General features: G+C 40.8%; 1 protein-coding gene across 1 annotated transcript in view; it reads left to right on the top strand.

The window, feature by feature from the left end:
• Positions 1–267: 267 nt before the first annotated feature.
• The window catches only part of LOC139713220 (protein Wnt-7b-like), a 33,178-nt gene continuing 9,621 nt past the window's right edge, over positions 268–23,824 (top strand). The window contains exons 1-3 of the mRNA XM_071624965.1: positions 268–371; positions 16,422–16,569; positions 17,785–17,941. Coding sequence (XP_071481066.1) covers positions 268–371; positions 16,422–16,569; positions 17,785–17,941 — 409 coding nt within the window. The remainder of the gene's footprint in view (positions 372–16,421; positions 16,570–17,784; positions 17,942–23,824) is intronic.

Here is a 23,824-nt window from a genome sequence, read left to right as displayed (position 1 = left end):
ATATACAGTATATTTTGCAGTTCCCCATTCCCAGATTTTATTTACTTCTCTTCTCTCCTAATCATGAAGAGACCATCGCTATAGTGATAGGTTTGTGTTGTTGTCACTCTTGTTAACCTTTTTTTTTTTGGGGGGGGGGGAGGCTGTACGGGGGATTGTTTTTTTCATCTGTGATACACCTACTCCCCGTCAGTCACACAGATGACGCTGAGCTCTGCGGGGGAAGATGAATGAGATACTTGTCTCGACGTTGAAGTTTTTGGACGGATGGAGAAGAAGTCTGCCGCGGAGCGAAGAACCGGGCAGTTCCGCTTCAGCGTACGGGGAGATTTGCTCGAAGCGAAGTATCTCGCCACTTTGTCCGTGACAACGTGAGAATTTCTCCCCCATCGTGGTCCGTGCGTTTTTATCCCGCTAATCCTGCAGCTAAGCAGAGCTGAAGGACTGGTGACAACATAAAAAAGTAATAATGGAGTCTAACTTCAGCTGGCCACTTAACAAAACTGACGGTTGGGAAATGAGTTTCGTGCAATCACAAAGGATACCCCGATAAGTAATTTGTCCTTAGGTAACGAAAATAATTCTTGACAACAAGCGGTGTGCCGTTCATGGAATTATGCACCTTTGATCTGGAAAATCTTATGAAATCTCATACACCTATAAAGCTTTTAAGCATTGTTAAGTAATATGATAAACCTTAATTCTTGACACTCATGTAAAATTTAACGCTTATAGTATACTCTCTTTGAAATACGAATATTAGAACCTCTTCTTCCATGGTTCTGACATCAAGCTCAGAACCATGTTTGATGTACTCGTGTTAAGTTTGTTTTTGTTCGTTTGGTTTTTTTTTTCCCTGGATGTGAACAAGGCATGCTGCTTGTAAGACGTGAATGTTTTGAATAATCTGTGGTTTAATATAAGTAAATTTCTAGCGAATGCCGAGTATTACTCAGGAAGATGTTATACATGGTTGTGTGTGTGGGTTTTTTTTTTAAAGAACACTGATAAGAACCTTTTAACCTCTCCTGTGTCAGGGACTTTGGACAGTGTGTACATATACAATACTGTGGAGTTTTCTGTGTCAATTGGCACTCGAAGCACACAAAAGGGCTAAACGTTTACAACCTGAATTGTTTGAATATCAAGACGCATGAAAAAAAAAAGGACGAAAGTAAAGACGTCTTGACACAAGGCTATCATCATGCAGAAAATGATTCCATTGCTCCCGTGTTATTATTGTCAAGTAGAAATGATTCGATTGAATCTGACGGGAAAGAATGATGTAACCCCAAGACAGCGTCTCCTCAGTTCTTCATCCCGAGCTTTCCTATTTTCTGGCAGCGTATCACGCAGTATACATCAGGGCAGACACAACTCCCGTGGTTCTCTGTGTGAAGCCAACATTGTAACGGGGTGAAACTGTACATACATTGCTATTTGCCGTGAACTTTGCACAATTGAGGAACGTTACTGTTTACATACCCACACTTGGACACAATGTAAACGGCAAAATTTGAAAATGCTTATCTAAATTCCGCAATATGTGTAAACGGTACCTTTTGTTTTATCGATAAACCGATGACAGGATATCAATGTAGGTGTAATTTTCGAACTACTATCTGTCAAACAAGATAAAGGGGGGGGGGGTGGGAGAAGACACGCTTGCGCTGTGCATACAAAGTAGCTGTTTACATACGTATCTATCGCCATAATAATACACACAATGTTCCATTTCCTTTGGGGGGGGGGAGAGGGGGTTTGCTTGTTTTTGTGTTTTGTGTTTTGTGTTTTGTGTTTCCTTTCGCCGATGCTTTTCTAAGGAGTCTTGAACTGACATTGCTTGTAGATATGTTGACCAGTCTGTTCCAAATGAGAAGTACTCACGGACCACGGCAGCGACTTTGCAGAAACGATCAGCAGAGGCACCGCAAGGCGGGGGGGGGGGGGGGGGGGGGGACATAGACAGGAAGTGACAACAAAAGGCGAACCGGAAGTATGATCAGCAAAACAACGCGATTGTTCGCTTTCTTTATACCTGCATATTATGGAATGTACGGGACGCGACGAACGTTCGCCTGAAGACTAACAGGAAGAATCCAGCTAAAAGAAAGACGGCAGGGGGTACATATAGATTAAGCGTAAATATGTACTATAGGAATTCCTGTAACATTAAAGGAGCGAACGTCACTACATCTTAGAATGTACATCCCTCACTTGGCCAGGGGCGGATCCAATAATTCTGTAAGGGGGGGGGGGGGGGCGTGACCAATATTTCTGGTGCCACTTCCGGGTTTCATTTCATTTTTTTTCTTTTTATTTCTTTTGTTTTTAACGAAACATAAAGGGGGGCGTGCGCCGGTTGCGCCCCCCTCTGGATCCGCCACTGCTTGGCTGCGACGGGACTACTGATATTTATTACATTGATACTTCCAATTGATACTAATCGTCTTATTGCATCTTCTCAGGGTAGCCTCTTCTCTTTGAGGTATTCTATCCGATGTCCCTGTAGAGCTCTATCATCACTGTCTCGGCATCGCCAAGTAGGCCTACCCATCTATTCACCTATAGGCCAAGAAGAACAACATGCACAAATCATTTTGTCTAAGGATTAGCATAGTAGGCCTAGATAGGCCTACATGTACCACCTATAGCGGGACTCGAACCTCCGATATCCTGTTAACGCATGCAGAGCCGCATCCACTAGGCCAACAGTTCCGTGCTCCCGCGGCGTTCTTTGGACAGTGCGTAACGCACTGTTCAGTTGTGGCTGTGCCGATACTCAACAACCGATGAGTCCTTAGGGAAAGGGGGAATTTAGAATTATAAGAGTAACGTTGTGATGATGTCACAGTCTTTTGTTATAGCTTGGGTTGAAACCAGATGCGAGCATGGTTAGCAACAATAGTGTTCTCAAACCGGGCTAGGAAGGTTGACTTTTAGAACCAGTTTCTATGGCGATGAATGGCAATGACATTTTACTTTGATAGTCAGTAGAATTGTGGAAATTATTGCAATTGCGGTCACGGTTAATAACTGATAAAGAAAAGAAACCCAATTTGTCAGCGTAATGTAATTGGTAATAGGGGGTCTACTTATAAGAGCCTTTTGCTGTGAGTAAGAATATAGAAACATAAAATTAGATTATAAAAGTCGTTATGCGATGTAAACACGTATATAACTTGTCATTCATAAAGAATTTTGTTGTTGTTGGGCTTTTTTTTTCACTCCACACAATCAAACTAAAAGGACCGACGCGACGAAAATTACCAATTCTGAAACAAACACACACTGTCAATCATACCATTTAAGACCTAATTTATGAACGTTACGCCCCGCGCTGATTTTCATTGTCCTATGGGAGAGGCAGGGGGGGGGGGGGCACTCTTCACGTCCACTAATGCCAATGACATTGAGGTAAGTTATACTGAAATTCCTGACAGGCATAAACTGGTCTTAAATTAGGCGATTTATGGTGTCAAACCCTACCTATACGCCCTCGTCACACCTGTGGCATGAACATCAGGGCGAGGATTAAGGATCAGCTGCGCAGGAAATTGGTAATGGTCTTCTTTTCCTTCGCCACAGGAACAATCAAGGGTGAATTAATGGTAGACCTTCTCAGAAGAGGGAAAAAAGCATTCTTTTTTATTGAGGCGATGTTCTTTTACACTACATCTCTCCATATCTATTTTGAGCGTTATCACATTAAAAAAAAAAGAAAGAAGAAGTGCGGTAATCATCGCACCTTGCCGTCATTGCGGTTTAAAGGCACAGTGAAGTTGCTCGAGTGAGTATTCACAGCTCCTTAAATCAATGCCTTAAATGTACTGTCATCAGGAAAACTCCCGTTCAATATTTACCATAACACCAGTACAGAAAAGCAAAAATACAATGTTGTGGTCACTGAGATTAATCTATTGTAACATTGGGTGAAGTGGATAAGCGTCCCAACGCCTAAACAGAAAGTCCTGGGATCAAGTCCCTGCCTCGCGCATACGTTTTTGGAAAAGATGTTTTGCTCGCCGTATCCCTCTCGGCCGAATTAATAGTCAGTATTTTTGACTGGTATACCCTAAACTATGTTTTGCGAGTGAAGCTTACGAGTATTTAATGAGATATGAACAATTGACTCTTTCGTTTCCATGGGTGACAGACTTCGCTTATCCCGTCGTGTTTAAGAGTGTCTAGAGCAAGGCAGATTCGCTCTCTATTGTTTGATGAAAATTAATGGGGATAATCTCTTACAGATTGCTAGAAATTAACTGTTTTCATTGACAGGCACTGGCTGTCTTTACAATTTAACCCAGATATCAGATGTTTTGCTATCTTATGTGCCCTTGTTTTCCTCGCTCCGCTCATCTTAGTAAATGAAATGCCCGTCGCTGCCAGAAAGCGCTTGATCGCTGACACGCCGTTGCGTTTGTGCCCAGCCGATCTTTGACTTGGTGACTTTGATGACAGTTTATGGCAGTAGATTGAAGTTGTCACTCTTTGTTTTGTTCTGTTTCGTGTTTTTTTTTCACTATCATTACTAACCCAAATTACATTCATCTCATTTTATCCCTCCTAGGATGACTCACGGATCACGGTTACTCTATATGCTTCCAAAATGAAAAATACCGTAGGTTGTAGGCGTGTATAAAATTCCAATAAGCGCAGTAAGCCACTATTTACGCAAGGCGAATTATTTCTTGCAAAATTTGTGATAAGTTCGCACAGCTGGTTGGCGCGTGTTTGTAGCCGTGCATGGTTGTTGCAACTCGGACCATCCCCTTTGATTACCGGTATGCAGGACTATAAGACTTTGGCATCCGTTATACTTTTATACAGTAAATAGGTAAGCTGCTCCCGTCATGATGTCATAATATGCATGTGCCAGTGGAAAAGCACGTCACTCTTGTATACGCACGTACATTCCAGGAGCCCCTTCCCCCTTTCCACACGCAAACATACGCACTCAATCAAAATACTCACATCCCTTCATCATCCTCCATGTTCACATAGGCATCCCGGGTATGTGAAGACATCTTGTTATAAGACAAAATAGTACGATGATATGCTTGACAGTTGATTATCTTTCATTGCCAGTCTTGAGAAGAAAATAGAGCAGAAGCTTTTCCAGCTAAAAATTATTCAAAAAAAAAACAAACGAACAAACAAACAAACAAAGATTAAAATTTACAAGCACAACGCTGAAAATTTGATCCAAATCTGATTTTGATTGGGGAAGTTTGAAATTATGAATTTGAAATTGTGCTAATTTTCACAAAACATTTGTTGAACAGTCAATACGCATATGCAAAGAGTGAGTACAACTTGTCAATATAGTTTGTAAATAAAATCTTGAAATTTCCAGTTGTTTTTTTTTATGTTCAAGTGCATTATACGCTCCAGTCTCAAATCCTAATTTTTGTGACTGATCATTATTTGAAGTTATAATTCAGCTAGGAATAACATGTTTTACACGTTTATAGCAGAAGAACTGAATTTTCATCATGTTTGGTGTTTTTTTGTGTGTGTGCACACAAGCAATGGCAACAAAAATTATGAGGTGATGACATCATCATCTCACTCATTTGCATATTAATATCAACTGTTCAAGAAGTGTTCTGCAGAATATGAGCGCAGTCTTGAAGAATTCTATACATCTGTAACTCCGTACTTTTGATGCGATTTTCATCGAATTTGCACTGTTGTGCTTGTAAAGTGTATGCTTTCTTTTCAGACTAGCTTTTAAGTGGTCCGGAATTCCCCTTTAAAGACATAATACTACAGCAGGTGATTCTTACAGAGAAAGAACTATAATTTGTACACACGTATAAATCACACCCTACTATGATTATTCATGATTTGTGACATCATATTCGCCCAGAAACGATACCAATATCTTCGGCTCACCTATTCAAAATAGCACTAGAGAAAAAAAACATACACGTATTACGAACGTCTAAAAATGTCATCGACTCCACACAGATCGGTAGTACAGACTGTATCTTCAGTCCTGATCGGTCATTGAAAGATTCCGAATTTACTCGACCTTCCCAGGGGAAACTTCTGGGACTGTCTTCGTGAAATATCGTGATGTTGCAGTCACCATGGAAACGCGACGTCATCCACTCTTCCAACCGTGATGTCGAGTCATGTATCCCGGCACAATGAAGATTTTCTCAGATCGTAAGCAATTAAAGAGATGGTACAGTTTTGGTTGAGATGGCGATTCAGGTTTTAACTTTTTGTGAGATCATTAGAAACCACACACTTCATGTATATAAAATATTTAAGAGCATACGATTCTAACAGGAATGAAAAAATCATTTGATGAAAATCGGTTTCAAAATGGCTGAGATATCCAAAAACAAAGAAAAACAAAGTGGTTCTAATAAAAGGTGGGACCAACTTTTTATTAGATCATCTTTGTTTTATGATATCTCGGCCATTTTAAAACCGATTTTCGTCAAATAAACTTTTACTTCCTAGTGGAATCGTATGTATGCTCTTCAATATTTCATATAAGTGGTTTCTAATTATCTCACAAAAAGTTAAAACCTGAATCCTCATCCCAACCAGCACTATACCATCCCTTTAAGGGGAATGTCTTGGCCCTTGTGTTTGTCTGACACCAGATTCTGAGAGAATGATACCAGAAGAATATTTTATCATCTCCTTAGTCCGGTCTTCACTGAATTATGTCATCTTGCGACCGGAAATGCTTATTGATGTTCGAAAAAAATCTACAAGCACGTGCACACGATCAGAACGACGATGACTTTGAAAGCAAGCAAGTCTGGGGATGAGCAGGCCTGTGAGATTGAAACTGTGGAACCTTGATGTCGATGTGATAGATACAATGATGCTTCCAGCAGGTGATGCCTTCAGTTTATGACTTCCTGGAGTTTATCTCTTTTTTTTTTTTTTTTGGGGGGGGGGGGGGGAGGTGGTCGTCCCAAAGTGATTTGAAGATGGGACGTGTCTGACTTGACAATATGCTACTCATCTTTCTCGTCTGCTCCAGAAACATCGTCCTGCATGGGAGCTTTTTATTGCTTTGAGTCATCACTTGCCGATTTTTGGGCACACTTTTCTTGCCTGTTGACACATTTTTAGCCAGGATTTTCCGCTAGTGTTGACAAGCTGTTGTCATTCTCATTTTAGTTTTCACCTCGCCTCTCACCCACCCCATACACCCCCTTCCTTTGATCTATCATTCTGTTGTTGTTTTTTGTTTCTTCTACCATCTAATTTCATCAGCTCATTATCAACAGTTCATCCTCTCTCACTTGTTATTCCCGTTACTCACACCAGCCAACGTGCAGCTCGAACCTCTTAAAATCGAATCGTCTACTCTATTATTCAATCTATCAATGATCAACATCACAGAGAGTCGCCATTATCCCCTTTCCGCTCACGTATAGATAGGTCATAAAGATCTTCTTTTCTTTTCTTCTTAAATTCATTAATTACCTGGTAAAAGTTATTGGTCCCTCACACCCTCATCTCCTCTCACTCCATTGTTCTTAAAGTAGTGACGCACCTTTCAACGTTGGGAGCATTAATGAGGTGGACACGCCCCCCCCCCCCCTCCCCCTCCCCCGCACTCTTGTTGCATATCATTACTTCATGCTTTCAGTGACGGACGTTTCCGCCAATTTACCGAAACGTGGATGGGGAGTGTCACCTTCTTTCCGGATTGGTTCAAGATTCTCTTTCTCTCTCTCTCTCTCTCCCTTCCCCTTTATCTCCATTTGTTCTCTGGAACCCCTTTTTCAAATTCTTTTCGTATTATAGACGAGGAGAACGCAAAGTGACGATCCACGATCAGCTGAATCGAATCGTGAGAAAATGGTTTCAGATAGCGCGTCGTTGTTAGGTTAGATATATGTACATGTACTATGAAGTGTTTAAATGCAAAACCAGTATTATATCAATTTCTATCTATTTGAGGTATTTGAGATTATTTGTAGCAGCAGAGAAACAAAGAAAATCGTCGAAATACAATTTATGTAGTTACATTTTGTATTTATAAATTATATTTTGATTATTTTCTTTTTTTGAAGCGTTATCTCAATACTGGCATATTATATAATAACTTTAATAATATTTTTTTAATTCTTGTTATGTAACGAGTGCAATATCATTGAAAAGTTTTCATTTTCCTCATTGCTCGTTACCACTGAATGACACGGAATATCATTATGTACGGCATCAACCACACCCTCAATTTTACCCAGTAACCCCATCTTCACCCATACTACCTCAACCACCAGATCGTTCGTCTTTTCATCTCCTTTACATTGATTCAACCGAGTTGGAATATGTTCGTTAGGACATCCACTTAACTTCTTCGTTTCACAACACCTCATTTGCTCGACTTGCAATATCTTTCTCAATACTCCCAATGGGTCAAGATCTTAAACCTGAGAGCCCATCTTCCGCCCCTGAATACCAAGTATACACCAGGGAGGTGGATTCTCTTTTCACTTCCCATGGTTACACCATCGTTACCACCTTCTACCAGGGAGGTGGAAGAAAGACCAACCCCGTCTCTCTTCCACCTCCCTGCTTCTACCATACATGCCACCTTTTCCACCAGGGATATACTTTGCCCTCTCGGATACACCAGGGAGGTGGATCTCTCTTCCACCTCCCTGGATACACCAACTCAACCACCTTATCCACAGGCTACCGCGTCACATGAAGGATAACCATCTAGTCCATCCTGGAGAGACAACATCTCATCATCAAGTTACCATCGCCCTTTGGGGTAATATCTCCCCCTTAGACACCAATTGACTTCCGGAATTCGACCTCTTCCAAAGGGACCATCATACTCCCAAAGATACCAGTCTAGTTGTACCAACAAGAGACCACATCCGACTGCCATACTGGGGATACTATCGAACACACCATGCCGCTGGACAACGCTCAATTCTAGAGCACGGTTCCCTTGTTGTAAATTGAGGTCTCTGAACTGCTGAAGGAATTGGTTTACCACGTCTCTATCCAGATCCGTTATCGACTTGAGACAACTTGTCTCCAAGAATCTGTACTGACACCAGGGAGATGGAAGAATCTCTCTTTCACCTCCCTGCTGACACCATCTCTTTCTCCACCTTCCTCAAAGAAAACTCCCGAGACTTGTATAAGACACCATTTCTTCTAAGCGTGTTGATATTGATGTCACTATCGTCGCTGTTGCGCAATGCCACAGGGTCAAAGGTCAAAGGTCTAAAGACGCGTCATAACATCTGATTATCCTTGTCACTTGGATCATACCAGCACATGCAGTCAATGTATAGTTCCTACACAGTGCTCTCAACTTCACTCCTGTGGAGGCAGTCCAGTGCTCAATCTAACCATGGACCCTACCACGTATACAGGGTCCATGATCTAACCATGCTGGTACAACCCTGATCCGACCTCAATAATCATGTGATTAGTTTCCTGATGGGTGCCCATACACATACACTGTACATCGAGGTGGTGGGAATCGTTGCGGATACAAGATGTCTCTCTGAAGAATACAGGTGCCCTGACACTCCGGACCTTCATGTTGAAAGAGCAGAGCGCATTCTAGTACAGACCATGATATATTACCATAATTTTTTGTCAAGATTTGTTTGTTTGTTTGCGTGTTTGTTTGTTTTTAAAGAGAGAAGTTTTCCCCAAACATAATTTTATAGGCTACATGTATGTGGATTCAGCGAATAGGAAAAGATAAAGGATGCCCTGGCAGCGAATGTTAGATGAGAATTGGACAATCCCTGCGATTTTTATAAGTTATTAAATCCAAGTGCAGCTCCGTAGTAACGCTACGTTTATAATCTATAATTTCACAAGCAAAAAAAATGTACATGTATATAATAATAATTTCTCTAGGACATTGTACAGACACTTGCCTATACCTCCTCCAGAAAGTATAGTGGAGAAAAAAAAAGGTCTTCACATATCTCTGTTAGGACCTGTAAGTTGGGAAAATGTGCACTTTCATTAGAAACAATGAATTTTATCTATGCTATACAATTAGGCGACAATTTTAACGGACTCTCCTATGTTACTTTTGTAACTATAGACGTTCTAAGAGTCTTTCTTCATACATTGAATCCACATGATAATGCAAGTGTACTTCTGAGAACACTTCCATCTAATTTGACACTTAACCACTACGACACCGTCTTCTTTTTTGAACAGCATCTCGCACTTGGGGGACCACTTTCCCCTCCGCACACCACATCACTCTCTCGGTGTTAACTGTAGTGTATAACGAAAGTTCGTCAGATACCAGGCAGTTGCAGTACGTACACCCTCATACTCTAAAACGTTCTCCCTTCATCTCCTAGATAACATACCTCTTCTCTAACTGCAGTGTAGATGTCTTCCCATTACCAGCCAGCTAAATACTGATAATCTTTCGTCGTATACCCCCCCCCCAACCCACCCCAAACTCATTAAATACAAAACCTGTACCTGCATACCTAATGTTGGATACAATTACTCAGTAGTTAGGGCTGTTTTATACTCTCGATTGCATATCCTAATCCTTGGAGCCATTTTGTCACGTGATTTCGGAGAATCACCTTACGAACAGGTGCATGAAACTACTGTATAGAGTCCACCGTGCGTCATGCAACTTGCAATTTGTTAATGCTTCGTACTTATCTATCATTATGGGTAAATAACACGCAATCCTAACATCCACAAATTATAAGATGAATTCAGCCACCTGTGTGTGTGTGTTGTTGTTGTTGTTGTTTTTTCTCCTCCTGTTTGTTCATCGCATAGAAATGTTTTATTAGGGGGAAAGACGGAGAAGACACACTACTAGTGCGCGTGCTTATCCGAAGGGGCCCCGCAGTCACGAAACACTAACTTTTTACAAGTTTTAACAAGAATCCATTGCAACACGAACAAATGGGGGAAAGCCAAGGGAAGAAAAATGCGATTTCATAAATGGGTGGGGGCTTAAATTTGTTTCCGCTTTATGCTTAATTACGTGAAATTGAGCGGAACCACATTAAGGGTTGTTCCGACAATACCAGCGAGGACGATGATATGATACAGTCGACCCTATTTACGTCCAAATATCTGCTCAAAATTGACTGTCCTTTGTCATAATTGTTGTCTCGTGAACAACCTGTACCTTTGATCGACTGGATGAATTCCTCGCACCGCAGCGCGTTTAAGAACACCAGTCCCCGCCATTGAGCGGGGGTGGATCTCTGCACCCCTCCGTTCATGCAAGGGGGGAATATCTGCTGGTATGCGTGTGCATTGTGGTGAGACCAGAGGCTAAACGACGCCCTTGCCTTTTAGCCCCGAGGTATTTCGCCTTCGTAAATATCATCTTTTTTTGAGAGAGAGGGATTCGCCTGCGAGCAATTCGCTTGTGAAAAAGTACATGTGGCACCCGCTGAAATTTGTCAGGCGATTGATTGTCTGCCCGTGTATACAAGTAACATCCATTAATACCCGATCGAATCGTAAATGTTGCTAATTTGACAGATGTTATAGAGACTTTAATGAGGCATGGAGCTCATAAATTTGAGCAGACAAGACGAGGTCGGGGTGGGGGGTGGGGGAATCGTCATCCACACTATATCGCTATCTAAACAGATCTATTTCTATTATCGATAATGTACGTGGATTTTCTGGTTGAACATCCCAACGACAATCATGAAGTTAACAAGAATCGAATACATGTAGCAGGAAAAGATGCAATGTTGTATCGGGGAAACAAATCTCGTTAGCTAAAGTGAGCTGACGTGCCTTAAACTTATGGAGCAGATAAGGGAAAACTTGTTTCATTGAATTTATTATTTGAAACGTTGGGTTTTGGGCTTGGCACATGGCACACACATTCAGTGATGTAATCTTCCTCGCTGAGTACAAGCAAAATGGAATCTGCGAATCCCTTCCTCAACTCCTTCGCACTAACCTCTTTCCCCTCGCCTTACAAGCACACTTGCAAAATCATCCAGTTTGTTGTGTATGATTGAACAAACGTTACCTATTGTGTAGGCCTAATTCACTGTTTGTGAGTGTCTGTGTTTTCTTGCTCTTATTTTTAATAATGGTCATAATATTTCAACTGACTCTCAAGACTTGTAAACAAGTTTAGCCAAAATATGTGGTTAACTCAGACCTACAGTATCTTACACACTACTTCGTGATGATTTTATTAGTACTGTTAATAGCTTTTGACAAAGTTACCTCAAAACTCGGGTTTTGTCAAACCCCTCAGGCGTTTTGTAATCCCCCCTACCGTTTCATCGAGCAAACACGCACGCACAATAACTTGTCTATTCCATTTGAGTTTCTTTCATTCCAGAGGTATTTATTAGATGCAAATTTAGATAAATATCCTCCATTAAATTCTGAATAATACTTCATGCTCCTACATATCGTTTATTCGTAATCGAAACTCGATAACTTTATGACTGTATTTCCCCGTCATTTGGTTTAAGATTTAATAGGGATTTCTGTCAGAAATCATATTTCCAGACTGCCTTCGGTTCTCAATTTAATCACAGGAAAATGGGGTTAACAGTCATCATAAATGTGCATTTAATTAACCTCCCGTTTGTTGAATTTTCACCAACTGTATTATTCTGTCGAAGTTGATTCTGGTTTTAATAATCATTTCGTTGCGTTGGTTTCTTGGTAGACAATTTCCGGTCAAATGGTCAATCACCGAAATAGTTATCATGTAAAGCTATATCATCGTGGAATGGAGACGATAATGATCTTGTTTAACCCAACAGGTACCAAAAACTACATTTTTGTGGTTTTCTGTCGTATTTTTTGTAATATCTCATTTAACATTCATTGTTACTTTTCATAAGGACTTGTGAAAAATATATTTCATTGACCCCTTTCTTATTCTTATATGACTGTTTGATTCGATCGCAGAATTAAAACGAAAAACTCTTCCTTGTTAATTGTCGTATGTGGGCAACACAGTTTCGAAGACCGAGTTTTCTGTTTGTCTCTCAAACTAGCAAATGTTTGTAAATTTCTTTCTGACTTTGGTGCAGATTAAATGGCTGTAATCAACTCCTTCTAATTGCTCTCCAATAAAGATACATTGCAATATGCAGTTGAATTCCGTGGTGTCAATTCAGTAGCGATAATTTCTGTAACAAAATTCTTCCACGACAAGAAAAGTCAAAATTGAGAAGTTTGGTTTGATATATTTCTCTCCCAAAATGATAAAAGTGTTCCAACGCCCTTTCTCTACAGGACGGAGGGAGAAGGGGTGGGGAAGACTACACTCCATCTCGCGACTGAGAATGTACCCTCACAGACGCTTGACTTCAACCAGAAAATCGGATCCGTATACATGCAGGCAGGTGGAAGACAACTCTCTTCCACCTCCCTGGTACAGGGTAGTTTGGCGCGTGCGAGGCAGGGATAGGGAGATCCACGCCTGCGAAGAAAGCATGAATACAAATGTAGTTTGTTCAAGCAAGACGAACCACCATTCTTCAACAATATGATCCAGTGGTTCATGCTTTTCTAGGTGTATCATATTCAATTTCTTGCTTTATATAGCTGCATTTTTTGGTGTGTGCAGTATCTTTCTCTGCCTGTTTAATCCGTATACAGTGAATGTCTTGTAAGGCAGTCATTGTTTCATTGGACTAACCACAATAATATCGCTAACGTTGTAACAACAGCAAGTGGTTAATGTCATTTCGTAGTTTGGCACACACAGTAAAGTCGAGGCTATTGCAATTTAAGCATTCGGATGACATTGACATGAATTGGCTATTATCTCTAACTAAAAACTGTTAATGGTGTTCGGCTCTATGTCTAATGTATTCGATATCGTTGGTACAATATATAGTGCCTGTATTATCAGTGTCTGCTTTTATTGATGAAGTACATCGTATTTTTCCTTTGTTTTCTTTGTTTTCTGTAGTTGACTCTTTCCACAAACGTAAATACATAACTATGATCTAGCCCACACGAGTAGACAATAAACTCTCTTTAGAAGGTGGAGATAGTGTACATAACAATTAAAAAGCACATAATGTTCCCCGTTGACCAAGAAGAGTGCACTTTAGTCGAGAATCGTGGGAGACAGCCAGAGGCATGCAGTATGCAAACTTCGTAATCTCCAATCTCCACTTACATGCACCAAAAGATGCAAAGAGATACGATTGAACGTGTTTATTAAAGCCGTCATTCGAAAGAAATGAGGAAAATGCTACCGCTGTCCTCAGTAAAAGGAACTTTCAAACACAGCTCCATGATCAAAAGTGTACTCGGTCTATAGGTAGGCCTATAATATGTTGTGTGTAGAATATTGGTCCTGGGGGTCGTAAACTGTGGTTGCGCGTCCCATCGGCGGCCTTCGGGAGCCTCAAATCGAAGGATAATGATTCGACTCCCATCTCGAGCTGCCCCGGTCTCTCACCGGAGCATCTCCCAGTGGGCAAGTTCACTGCGTCCTCTTCTGTCAACTACCTCTCGGGTCCCTGTATCACGGGACAAGGGTGCAACGCACATCGACAGTTAATCATCACCGTGGGATTGGGGGGATGTTTTTCCCCCCTCCACCCATGCATCAGAATGTTCTTCAACAGGTGTACCGCGTTGACAATGTGTATCGACTCCAAGGAACTTTTCTTCTTTTCTTTTCGTTCTCCTTTGTACAAAAAGAAGAGGGTAGCAAGAGTTGTCGACGCTGCAGCGACCTCGCACACAGGTAGTCGCTCCGTCATATTCCGCCCCGCGAGGCTGTATATCTCTCTTTTTGGAGAGCCCTCCCAATTTGCACAAAACATCGGCGTTCTAAATGCCAGTTGGTAGCATGATGGTCTTAAATTTTGCACTAATATGAACTCTCGACGGAGCAATGGAGAAGATTAAAATGTTCAAAGAAATATCCATGCGATTTCCTTGAGCCCTTATACAAATGAATTCCTGCCTCCATTAGACTGTTAAGTTCAATGTTTAATTTCTCTTGTAAATATGGTTTCATGATCATAAATCGACCGCTGTCCAGCGTTCATCATACACCCAGTTATTCCAAGTTTCGACAGGGTTGAATTCTTTTGTTTACACCCCCCCCCCCTTGTGTCTTTGTATCTGAAAGTGGGTGCATGCTAGTAGTCGTCCGAAGGCGACTTGCTCTAACTCGTGAGGCGAGAAAGCGACTATGTACAAGAAGGCGACTTGTTTACACTCCGCAAGGCGCCAAGGTACCGCCTTAATTGTCCTGAGCTTTTTTACCTTTTCCCCGCGACAAGGTGCCTTGGCATGCATTAGCAAGTCGCCTTCTGACTTTCTTGTCGTGACCAAACGCCCTTGCGAATTTGAATAAGTGTCCTTCTTGGCTTCTTGTTCTACTAAAGGCGTCTTGGCGAGTTTTCACCTCCTTGTTTCTCCTTCTTGTTCTAAAGAAGGCGTCTAGAAGAGTTTTCCCTCCCATGCCCAAAACAAAGAATCTAGTTTAGTTAGAGCCTTCTTGTCCTGAAGAACGCGTCTAAGATGAGTTTTTCCTTCCATGTACAAAAGAAGGCGTCTAAGTTAGTTAGCGCCTTCTTGTCCTGAAGAAGGCATCTAGAAGAGAGTTCCTTTCCATGTCCAAAAGAAGGCGTCTGACGCCTGACGAAGGCGTTTAGATGAGTTTTCCCTCTCATGTCCAAAAGAAGACATCTAGGTTAGTTATCGCCTTCTCGTCCTGACCAAAGCACTGAGAACAGTTTCAACAAGTCTCCTTCGCGTTGAACATATACAAATTGTTAACATCACCATTGTCGTAGAGCAGCAGCTTCTGCCCCGGCTTGTACATCCTTGGACGAAATGTTCTTCCCATCTTTTGTCCCTTTTTCACCCAGGTGTATAATGGGTACCTGGCAATGGTGGGGTGACAATAAATGGCAAGATCCTCTGGGAGACCAGTGCTTACACCGAGAGGCTACACTTTGTGCAAAGAAGACCGTTATTGTTATTATTGTAGTGATCCCGCGGGTGGTGTGGCATAGTGGATAAGACTCCCGACTCCCAACCGGAGGACCCGAGTTCGAATACCGCCCAATGCTTACTTCCTTGGACAAGATATTTTTACCCCCCAAGTCCCTCTCGACCCAGGTGTATAAATGGGTACCTGGCAACGCTGGGGTAATAATAATGACAGTGCCCTCTGGTGGAGCAGTGGCAACACTGAGGAGGCTACCCTGGATAAATAAGACCTTATTATCAGTTCTTATTATGATACATTTACTAGATATAGTTCTTCTTGCTTGTTCTTGCTACACTGTCATTATTCGCTTTACTGGCGTTAGCATTGACTTGTTGTTACTATTATGAGAGATTACACATTGTACTTCTACGTGTTCTTGAGGATGAAATCACTGATTAACATTCTGCCAACCTTGTTTTACAACCCCTCCCCACACCCTTCTCCCTTGCAGGTGGCTTGGCGCTGCGTCGCTGGGCACAGTGAGCGTTGGACCGGGTTCGAGTCCCCAGCAGCGGCCGGTCACCTCGCCGCCAGTCACCAACATCATGGTTGACCCCGGCACTCTCTGTAGACAGGTCCCTGGTCTCACCACAGAACAGGTTTGGACACTCTGAACTGACCGTTTGATTATCCAATGAAGGAACTTTGAATGACAGAGAATGGTTGTATTTCCTGGCTTAATTTTTGTAGAAATCGAAAAGATTATTAATTTACAGACATTTAGGACGATTAAAAAAAATGGCGATCAAAAATTCTTAGCAATTTGGCTATGCTAATGACAGACATGGGAAAATCACCATATACATGTACTAGTAATGGTCATCATGGCAAATATACAGATACCCACAGAGCAGATGGATGAATGAATGAATAAAGAAAAAAAGAAAGGAAGGAAGGAAGGAAGAAAAAAACGATAACACTCCATATAAATTATGTTAAGGGTGTAGCGAAAGTAAAGCAAGTGAGATGATAAGAAAATAGTGCTTTCGAAATCGACGTTGACGACGTTTGTGACGTTTGAAAACAATGGTAACGAAGATGACGAGAATGGCGATGATAATGATGTCATCTTCGATAATACGTTGTCAGGGTAATGACAATGTGATGATGGCGGTGGTGATAACGGGTTGAACGTTTCTGGAGATGGTTGTCATAATGATGCAATCAAATCACTATGGCAACGGTCAATGTTATGATGATACAGATGGTAACAATGATGGGGTGATATTTTGGTGTCTACTAGAGAATGGTTATAGGTGGTATCAGCTTGGCGGAGCAATTAAACAATATGAACAGTGACAACAACGCCAAAGACAATGACGATGATGACGATAATGGTGACGATGGTGATGATGATGACGATGATGATGATTATGATAATGACAACGATGATTTTGATAACGATGATCATGGTGACGACGATGATGGTGACGATGTTTAGAAAGGAGACTGCACCTTCAGTCGTTCAAAGTCACGTTGATGTCCATGATGATTGTAATCAGCTCCCATATCACTGCTACGTCAAAATGATGATGCCAGTGACTATTATAAAGATGACGAAAATTCTAAAGAGGGAGATTTTTTTTGTTTGTTCTGGAACACGTCAAATTGTTGTCAGAAAAAAACAAACACATCAAATTAAAGAGTTAATCGTTGAAATCATTGATGATGATAAATAACGTCTATGGCTGCTGACATGTGATGTTCACCACTTGTTATTGTAACTTCACTGCAGAGAGTGAATCCCGAATTCTCTGCCCACCCTCCACCCCTTCTCCCCATCTAATCCTTCATTCTCATCTCTTCCACGACAGATCCGAGTCTGCGAATCCACGCCCGACATCATCAACATCATCAGCGAGGGGGCCAAAGTCGGGATCATCGAATGCCAGCGGCAGTTCAGCACCGAGCGGTGGAACTGTTCCGTGATCGGTGATGCGAGGAATCCGTTCGGGCCAATCATTAGCACAGGTGCGTCCAAGTTCAACGCACTCTCAAACAGACCCACTCCCTCACTCCACTCAGTCCATGTTCGAGCTGATTTTGATTTTTGACTTAAAGTAACGTCACTCAAATCAAAGGATTGAAAGTGTTATTGCAATCGGACGAAATATTATACGAAAGTTACAGAATTTCAAGGTTTCACTTCTTTTTCTACTAAACATTGATGCGCAGGTATGATCACATTGTAGTTGATGACGTCATCACCTCAGATGCTTCCCACCGACTTACAAGCAAATCATTAATATTACATTTCTTTCTCTCTTTTTTGTTTGTCGTGAAGACTAACCTTACGAAGAAGAAATGTATTCCGTCCCTCACATAAAATGCCTCTAAAGATAATCGCTGATTTCATAATGCATTATTCATAATATGCATGCGTAATTACGCGGGTATGCGTGTGTGTGTGTGGGTGTGTTTGTGTGTAAATCTGTGTCACAGCTTAAAGTGTTCACAATCAAGAAAAACTGTAAAATTTGTGATGAAGCCTTGAAGAATAAAGTTAGCTGATGTCTCGCTAGAAATTTCTCTCTATCTACTATACATAGACATTGGTTGACATCCGGTCTGACCGTGTCTAGAATTATCGAAATTTAGAATGCCTGTTTCTCTTTCGCTTTAATTTATGTTTATGTATTCAGCATTACGTTGAGTTGTTGTAATTATATCTGAAAGAATTTATGATACTAGAGATAAGAGTTGATTTGAATTTAATCGGAAATTAGAATTAACCTTATATTAAACGAAAAGCCGCCTGTAACTACATGTATCTTATTTCAAAGTTGCCTACGCCTGTCCATCCAGACCCAGTCAGCCAACGTTCCATTTATTCAGACGAGTACATACATTCGTTCTTAGTTCATTTTTTTTTCACCGATGTCATCTAATTACGGTTATAAAAACTCCGCCTATCTTAAGGCTAATTACAAGAGCTCACTGGTGACGGGGGCATCAAATACTGACATTAACTGTTATCTTATCGAGATAAGAAAGAACAAAATTTACAAGTTGCACTGAATAAGTATTGCAAATGAAATCTATCGCGTAACAAAATTATTACCTCAAAATGTTGACAATACAAGTGAAACTATTATAGTTATTACTAGTACTTGATATGTCTGTACTAGGAATTTTTCCCTTGAATTAAACAATGTTCGTTGAGATTTTTGCACAGATCGACAAGGTTTTTAAGGGGCAATGACTTTTATATACCCGATGAAATCAGACAAGCAAGGTCATTTTATTGGATGCCAGAGATTTGCATATATTTCAGTTTATGACCCGTTCCGTTTGCCCAGATCGCCCGAATTCGGTCAGAACCTAGTAACCTTTGCTCTGTACCGTGAATATCACAAGCCCATGTCGCGACACTTCATCAATAGATAAAATAATGCCACCGTGTACCTGTATATCGTCTGGATGACGACAGTTTGAACGCGCAATCGCGAGACGATATTATCGTATCGTAGGGTTATCGATGTTCGATTGAGAGGGCGCTTCAAAATCAATAACTCGCTGTGATGAAATTTTTTTCCACACTCACTACCAACTGTCGCCATACCGTATTGCCATACATGTTTATGAACATCATGTTCATGAGTCTTAAACCTTCAGTGTTGAGATTATATTTATACCATGTGCGTGTGTAATTATGTGGTATTACACGCACAATGAAAATCACCACAATGTAACACCGTGCACGTCGAAAATAACACACAAAAAAGACCGTTTAAAAGCCATATAACGTGCAAGCATGTGCAGAATAATGGTTCATTGTTCCACGTCTACTTCCCCCTCCCTTCTGTGCAGAAAGATGTTTAAAATCTCTCGGAAAAATGTAGTTGCCTTGAGGCCTGACATTATTTTAGATCGATTATTGGTCGGTGAGGAATTTGATTTCTTGAATATCGGTGTGATATGTATTTGTCATGCGATATAGGAGCTAAATGAGGCGTTACACTTCGGTTTAGACCTAAGCGCAGTTTGCTACACCACCGATAAAGGAAACGATTATCATGTTTCAATATATGCTCTTGGAATTAAAAATATCTCCGGGCATTTTTCCGAAATCCTCCTTCGCCGGGGAGTTGCGGCGTCGCTGCAAAATGTATCAAAGCGGCCGGTGAAATTCCTCGCCCCTTTTTTATTCTTCTAAATTCTGGAATAAGCATTGTCAACAGGGAAAAACTGATATTGTAGAACATTTTTGGGGGCAATTTATGATTCTTGAGCAATGTGACACGGATTGTATTCACACCGTACGATCGAATTTGTTGTTTCTGGTTTAGATCTCGACGATTTTCTTCGAGAGTCAACGTTATTGAATATATCCACACAAGTGGGGCTTTGTTCTTCGGCTCAGACTGGTGTTATACAATGGACGTCCGCCAAGTAACCACATCGATGAAAAGCGAACTTCACTGCACTTACGAGATTTATTGGTACAATGTATCTGGTAATCCGTAATGGGTTCTTCCTCGTTTCTTTTTTACGGACCCGCTACTCTTTAAATGCAGTATACAAAACAATGTTCAAGTTGACGTTATCAGAATAAACAGAATGGAAGGCGGGTCATTAAACGGGACATGAAACCTAATGATCACAGTAATGTCTCCCGAGTTTCACATCGTAACACTGTAGAGGTCAGTTGCAACCGCACAATTCTCTCATGGGTATGTAGAGACGGACAGACAGACATACACACACACATACACACATACACACACACACACATTCACACACACACACACACTCACACAATCAAATTCGATGATTTAGGAACTCTACCCTGTATAGTCATCGTATTTAGATTATTTCTATACACTCTACCATTATTTGTTGAGGATGATACAAGTTTTGTTATGATTTCACGAAAAAAATACGAGAATATTGGTGTGCAGATCTGTGTGAAACTGATCTATGGCGGTGAAACTATTACACTGTACATCATTAACTGATTGGCATACATGTACCAATATCACTTCCATGAAAACCTGTGAAACTTTTCGAATCCCATGACCTCCTCCCGTCATATTTTGTCGGAAACTTTTACCACTCCTTTCGTATGATTTCCCTCTGTCTATCAAATTCATCGTGAACATGAAATAGAACTGAATAGCACTTTCCCCAAGTCCCTTCTGGATTCCATGTGAGCAGATGACAGAGGAGTGTCAATATGATATCATTGCCATGTAGGACCTAAATGTATTTTTGCATGTATACATAAACTCTGTGTTTAACAGTTGGAGTTGCATGAGTTGATAACATCCATATTTTGAATATTGAAGGGAAACAGCAAAGAAGTGTCAGACTACCCCCCCCCCCCCCAGCCTATAGTTTCCCCCGCCGATTTGAGAATGAGGAGAAAATAAATCACCTCGTGCTCTATACTAGCTAGGTCTTTTTTTATGTTTAAAAAAAATAAAAAAACATGACGTACAAACAAGAATAAAACAATACATGCACTATAATTTGACACGATCAAACAAAGTATTACACATTAAACATAAACTTATTAGAATAGATGCCAAGATTACGATCTTTAAGGAAATGTCATGTTTTTTTTTTCTTTTTTCTTTTTTTTTAACACGAATATAAGAGAGCAGTAAAGGGAACGAGGGTTTAACCTTTTGGAATTTACAGCGATATATGAAAAATTCTGTGCAGAGCAAAAAGAAATTGATACAAGAGGAGTGAGGTTGAGAATGGTTGACTCCATACTGACTAGCGGTGTATCTTGTTCGCACTATGCTGCGAAGTGGTAGAGTAGGCTCCACCATAAACCTGCACGCACAAGACGTCGCCATTTTTGTGGCGCCGACAGGAGAACACAAGCTTATAATGGCGACCAGTAAGAATCCTAATCTTTAAAGAGAGAGAGGAAAAATCGACATTGTAGTTACTAAAGGTCCTGGACTGCTTTTATTAACTGGTTGCATATGGAACACATTGTCTTATGAGAGAGAGAGAGAGAGAGAGAGAGAGAGAGTAGAAAAATACTTTGTATAGGGGGAAGATTTTGAAGAAAAGAACTCATATTACGGCTGAAGGGTAGTGAAAATAGGGGGAACAAGGAAACAAAAATAATTAATTCATGACCGTTTGAATGTCTGTATTTTATATAAAGCTATGCCCTATGCGGCTGTACAGGCTGTCATAGATTTTTTCATCTTAACCTCTTCAGTGTCATCGGTAACCTGCTTTTTTTGTTTGTTTGTTGTTGTTTTTTGCATGTTTTATTGAAATCAATTCAAATGAACAAGATTTACATGCGATTATAAATGATTGGAACGTACCTAATTGCAAAAACAACAACAGCAAAAAAAAAAAGAAAGAAAAAATGAAAAAAGGCAACCTGTTTTTGGCAACGTCGTTAGAATATCAAGACAGTGGTCCTGAGAACTTAATCAGGTGACTCTGACATAATTATCTCGCTTCATGCAAACAAAAAATTAAGAACCTCCCCCCCCCCCCGCCCCTGACAACAATCCCCCCCCCCCCAAAAAAAAAAGGTGAAATGTTAAATATACTTGTCGAATGCGGAGGAATATCACACTTCTTTCTTTTATAGAGGAACAAAACACAAAAGCATGTGCAGATCTGTTAAGTTTTCCGTGATTTCGTTCAGGGAAGAAAAAGTTTGTGATAGTTATAAGGTGCAGTGCAGTTTCATTTTCCCCTTTTCCGGAGCTTCAAAGAATATTCTTACAGTCTTTATTTCAAATGTACACCACACTGTACCACCGTAAATTTCAGAATTATGTATGTAATCTGTGCCTGCTCCAAGCCTATAGTGTAGACAGTTGCAACATTCACAGATAATTATGGAGACCCGCCCGACCCTGCAAGAGTGCCAAAGAGTGAAGAGGTGTCGAACGTTAGCTGCTGAAGAAACTCCCACTCTATTTAACCCTTTACAAAACTCTGTCTATAGAAAAATTGCACCTGTATGTCCTGTCCTGGATGTGGGAGAGTTAAGCGTAATACGCTATCAGCTGGTAACCTTTATCAAAACTCGATCTTGAGACGCGCGCAGACATCGAGCAAACAGCCATGTCGTCTGAGCCAGGTAACGGGCGAGAGCGGCCGAGTTTCGTTACCCTGGTAACTTGCAAGGCTTTGAAAATCTCAAGTCGCGAACGGATTTTGTTTTTCGCCTCTAATCCCACTCAAATTGAAGAGGATGACTCACTAGAAGGACCCCCATATAAGTGGTGAAGCGTGTCTGTACGCTATTTTTGTCATACATGTGTGATTGTAACACCTTTAAGTACCCTTACGTGGTCAATTTAAAAGATTTACAATTTGAAAGGACAAGGTTCAGGAAGTGATGGTGCACGGTGATGGTCCCGATGTACCACTTAGAGTGCAATTCGTTCCATGCAAAGTTAAAATTAGCTTTAATGAATAAAGTCCAAACATGTAGTACAGATTTCATCTTCATCGGACCCGAGTGAAGAAGATTTGAGCTTACGAAATTTTGAAAGTTTCGCATGTTTTAAGGAAACAGTGACATAGTATTGACAGTGACAACCATGTAATTACATTAATGAGCTGTAAATGAATAGATGAGTGAGGATGCCTGTCCTTGCTTTAAAACAGATGAGTTGATTTATCTTTCATGCAGAAGATAAACCAACGAAACAGAACTGAAAAACAGTCCTTGAACAGAGTATAAATTGCCGCACGATGAAGGGAAAATAATGCATTAATTGGTGATGAAATAAATTGCACGTCTCGTAATAATAATGTGACCGTCTGAATAGCTGATTAATAGCTGAAAGCTGAATTGTCTTTGAAGAATTAGACTCCTCGTGTTCCCCTGGCTTGCGTTCTGTTGGTGGAAGTCCGCAG

Source organism: Diadema antillarum, unplaced genomic scaffold (assembly GCF_040938485.1).
Source record: "Diadema antillarum isolate AM-2024a unplaced genomic scaffold, OU_Dant_1.0 seq00001927_RagTag, whole genome shotgun sequence".
NCBI classification, from domain to species: domain Eukaryota; kingdom Metazoa; phylum Echinodermata; class Echinoidea; order Diadematoida; family Diadematidae; genus Diadema; species Diadema antillarum.
Note: the sequence above shows the minus strand (reverse complement) of the source record. Positions and strands in the feature narration are given on the sequence as shown.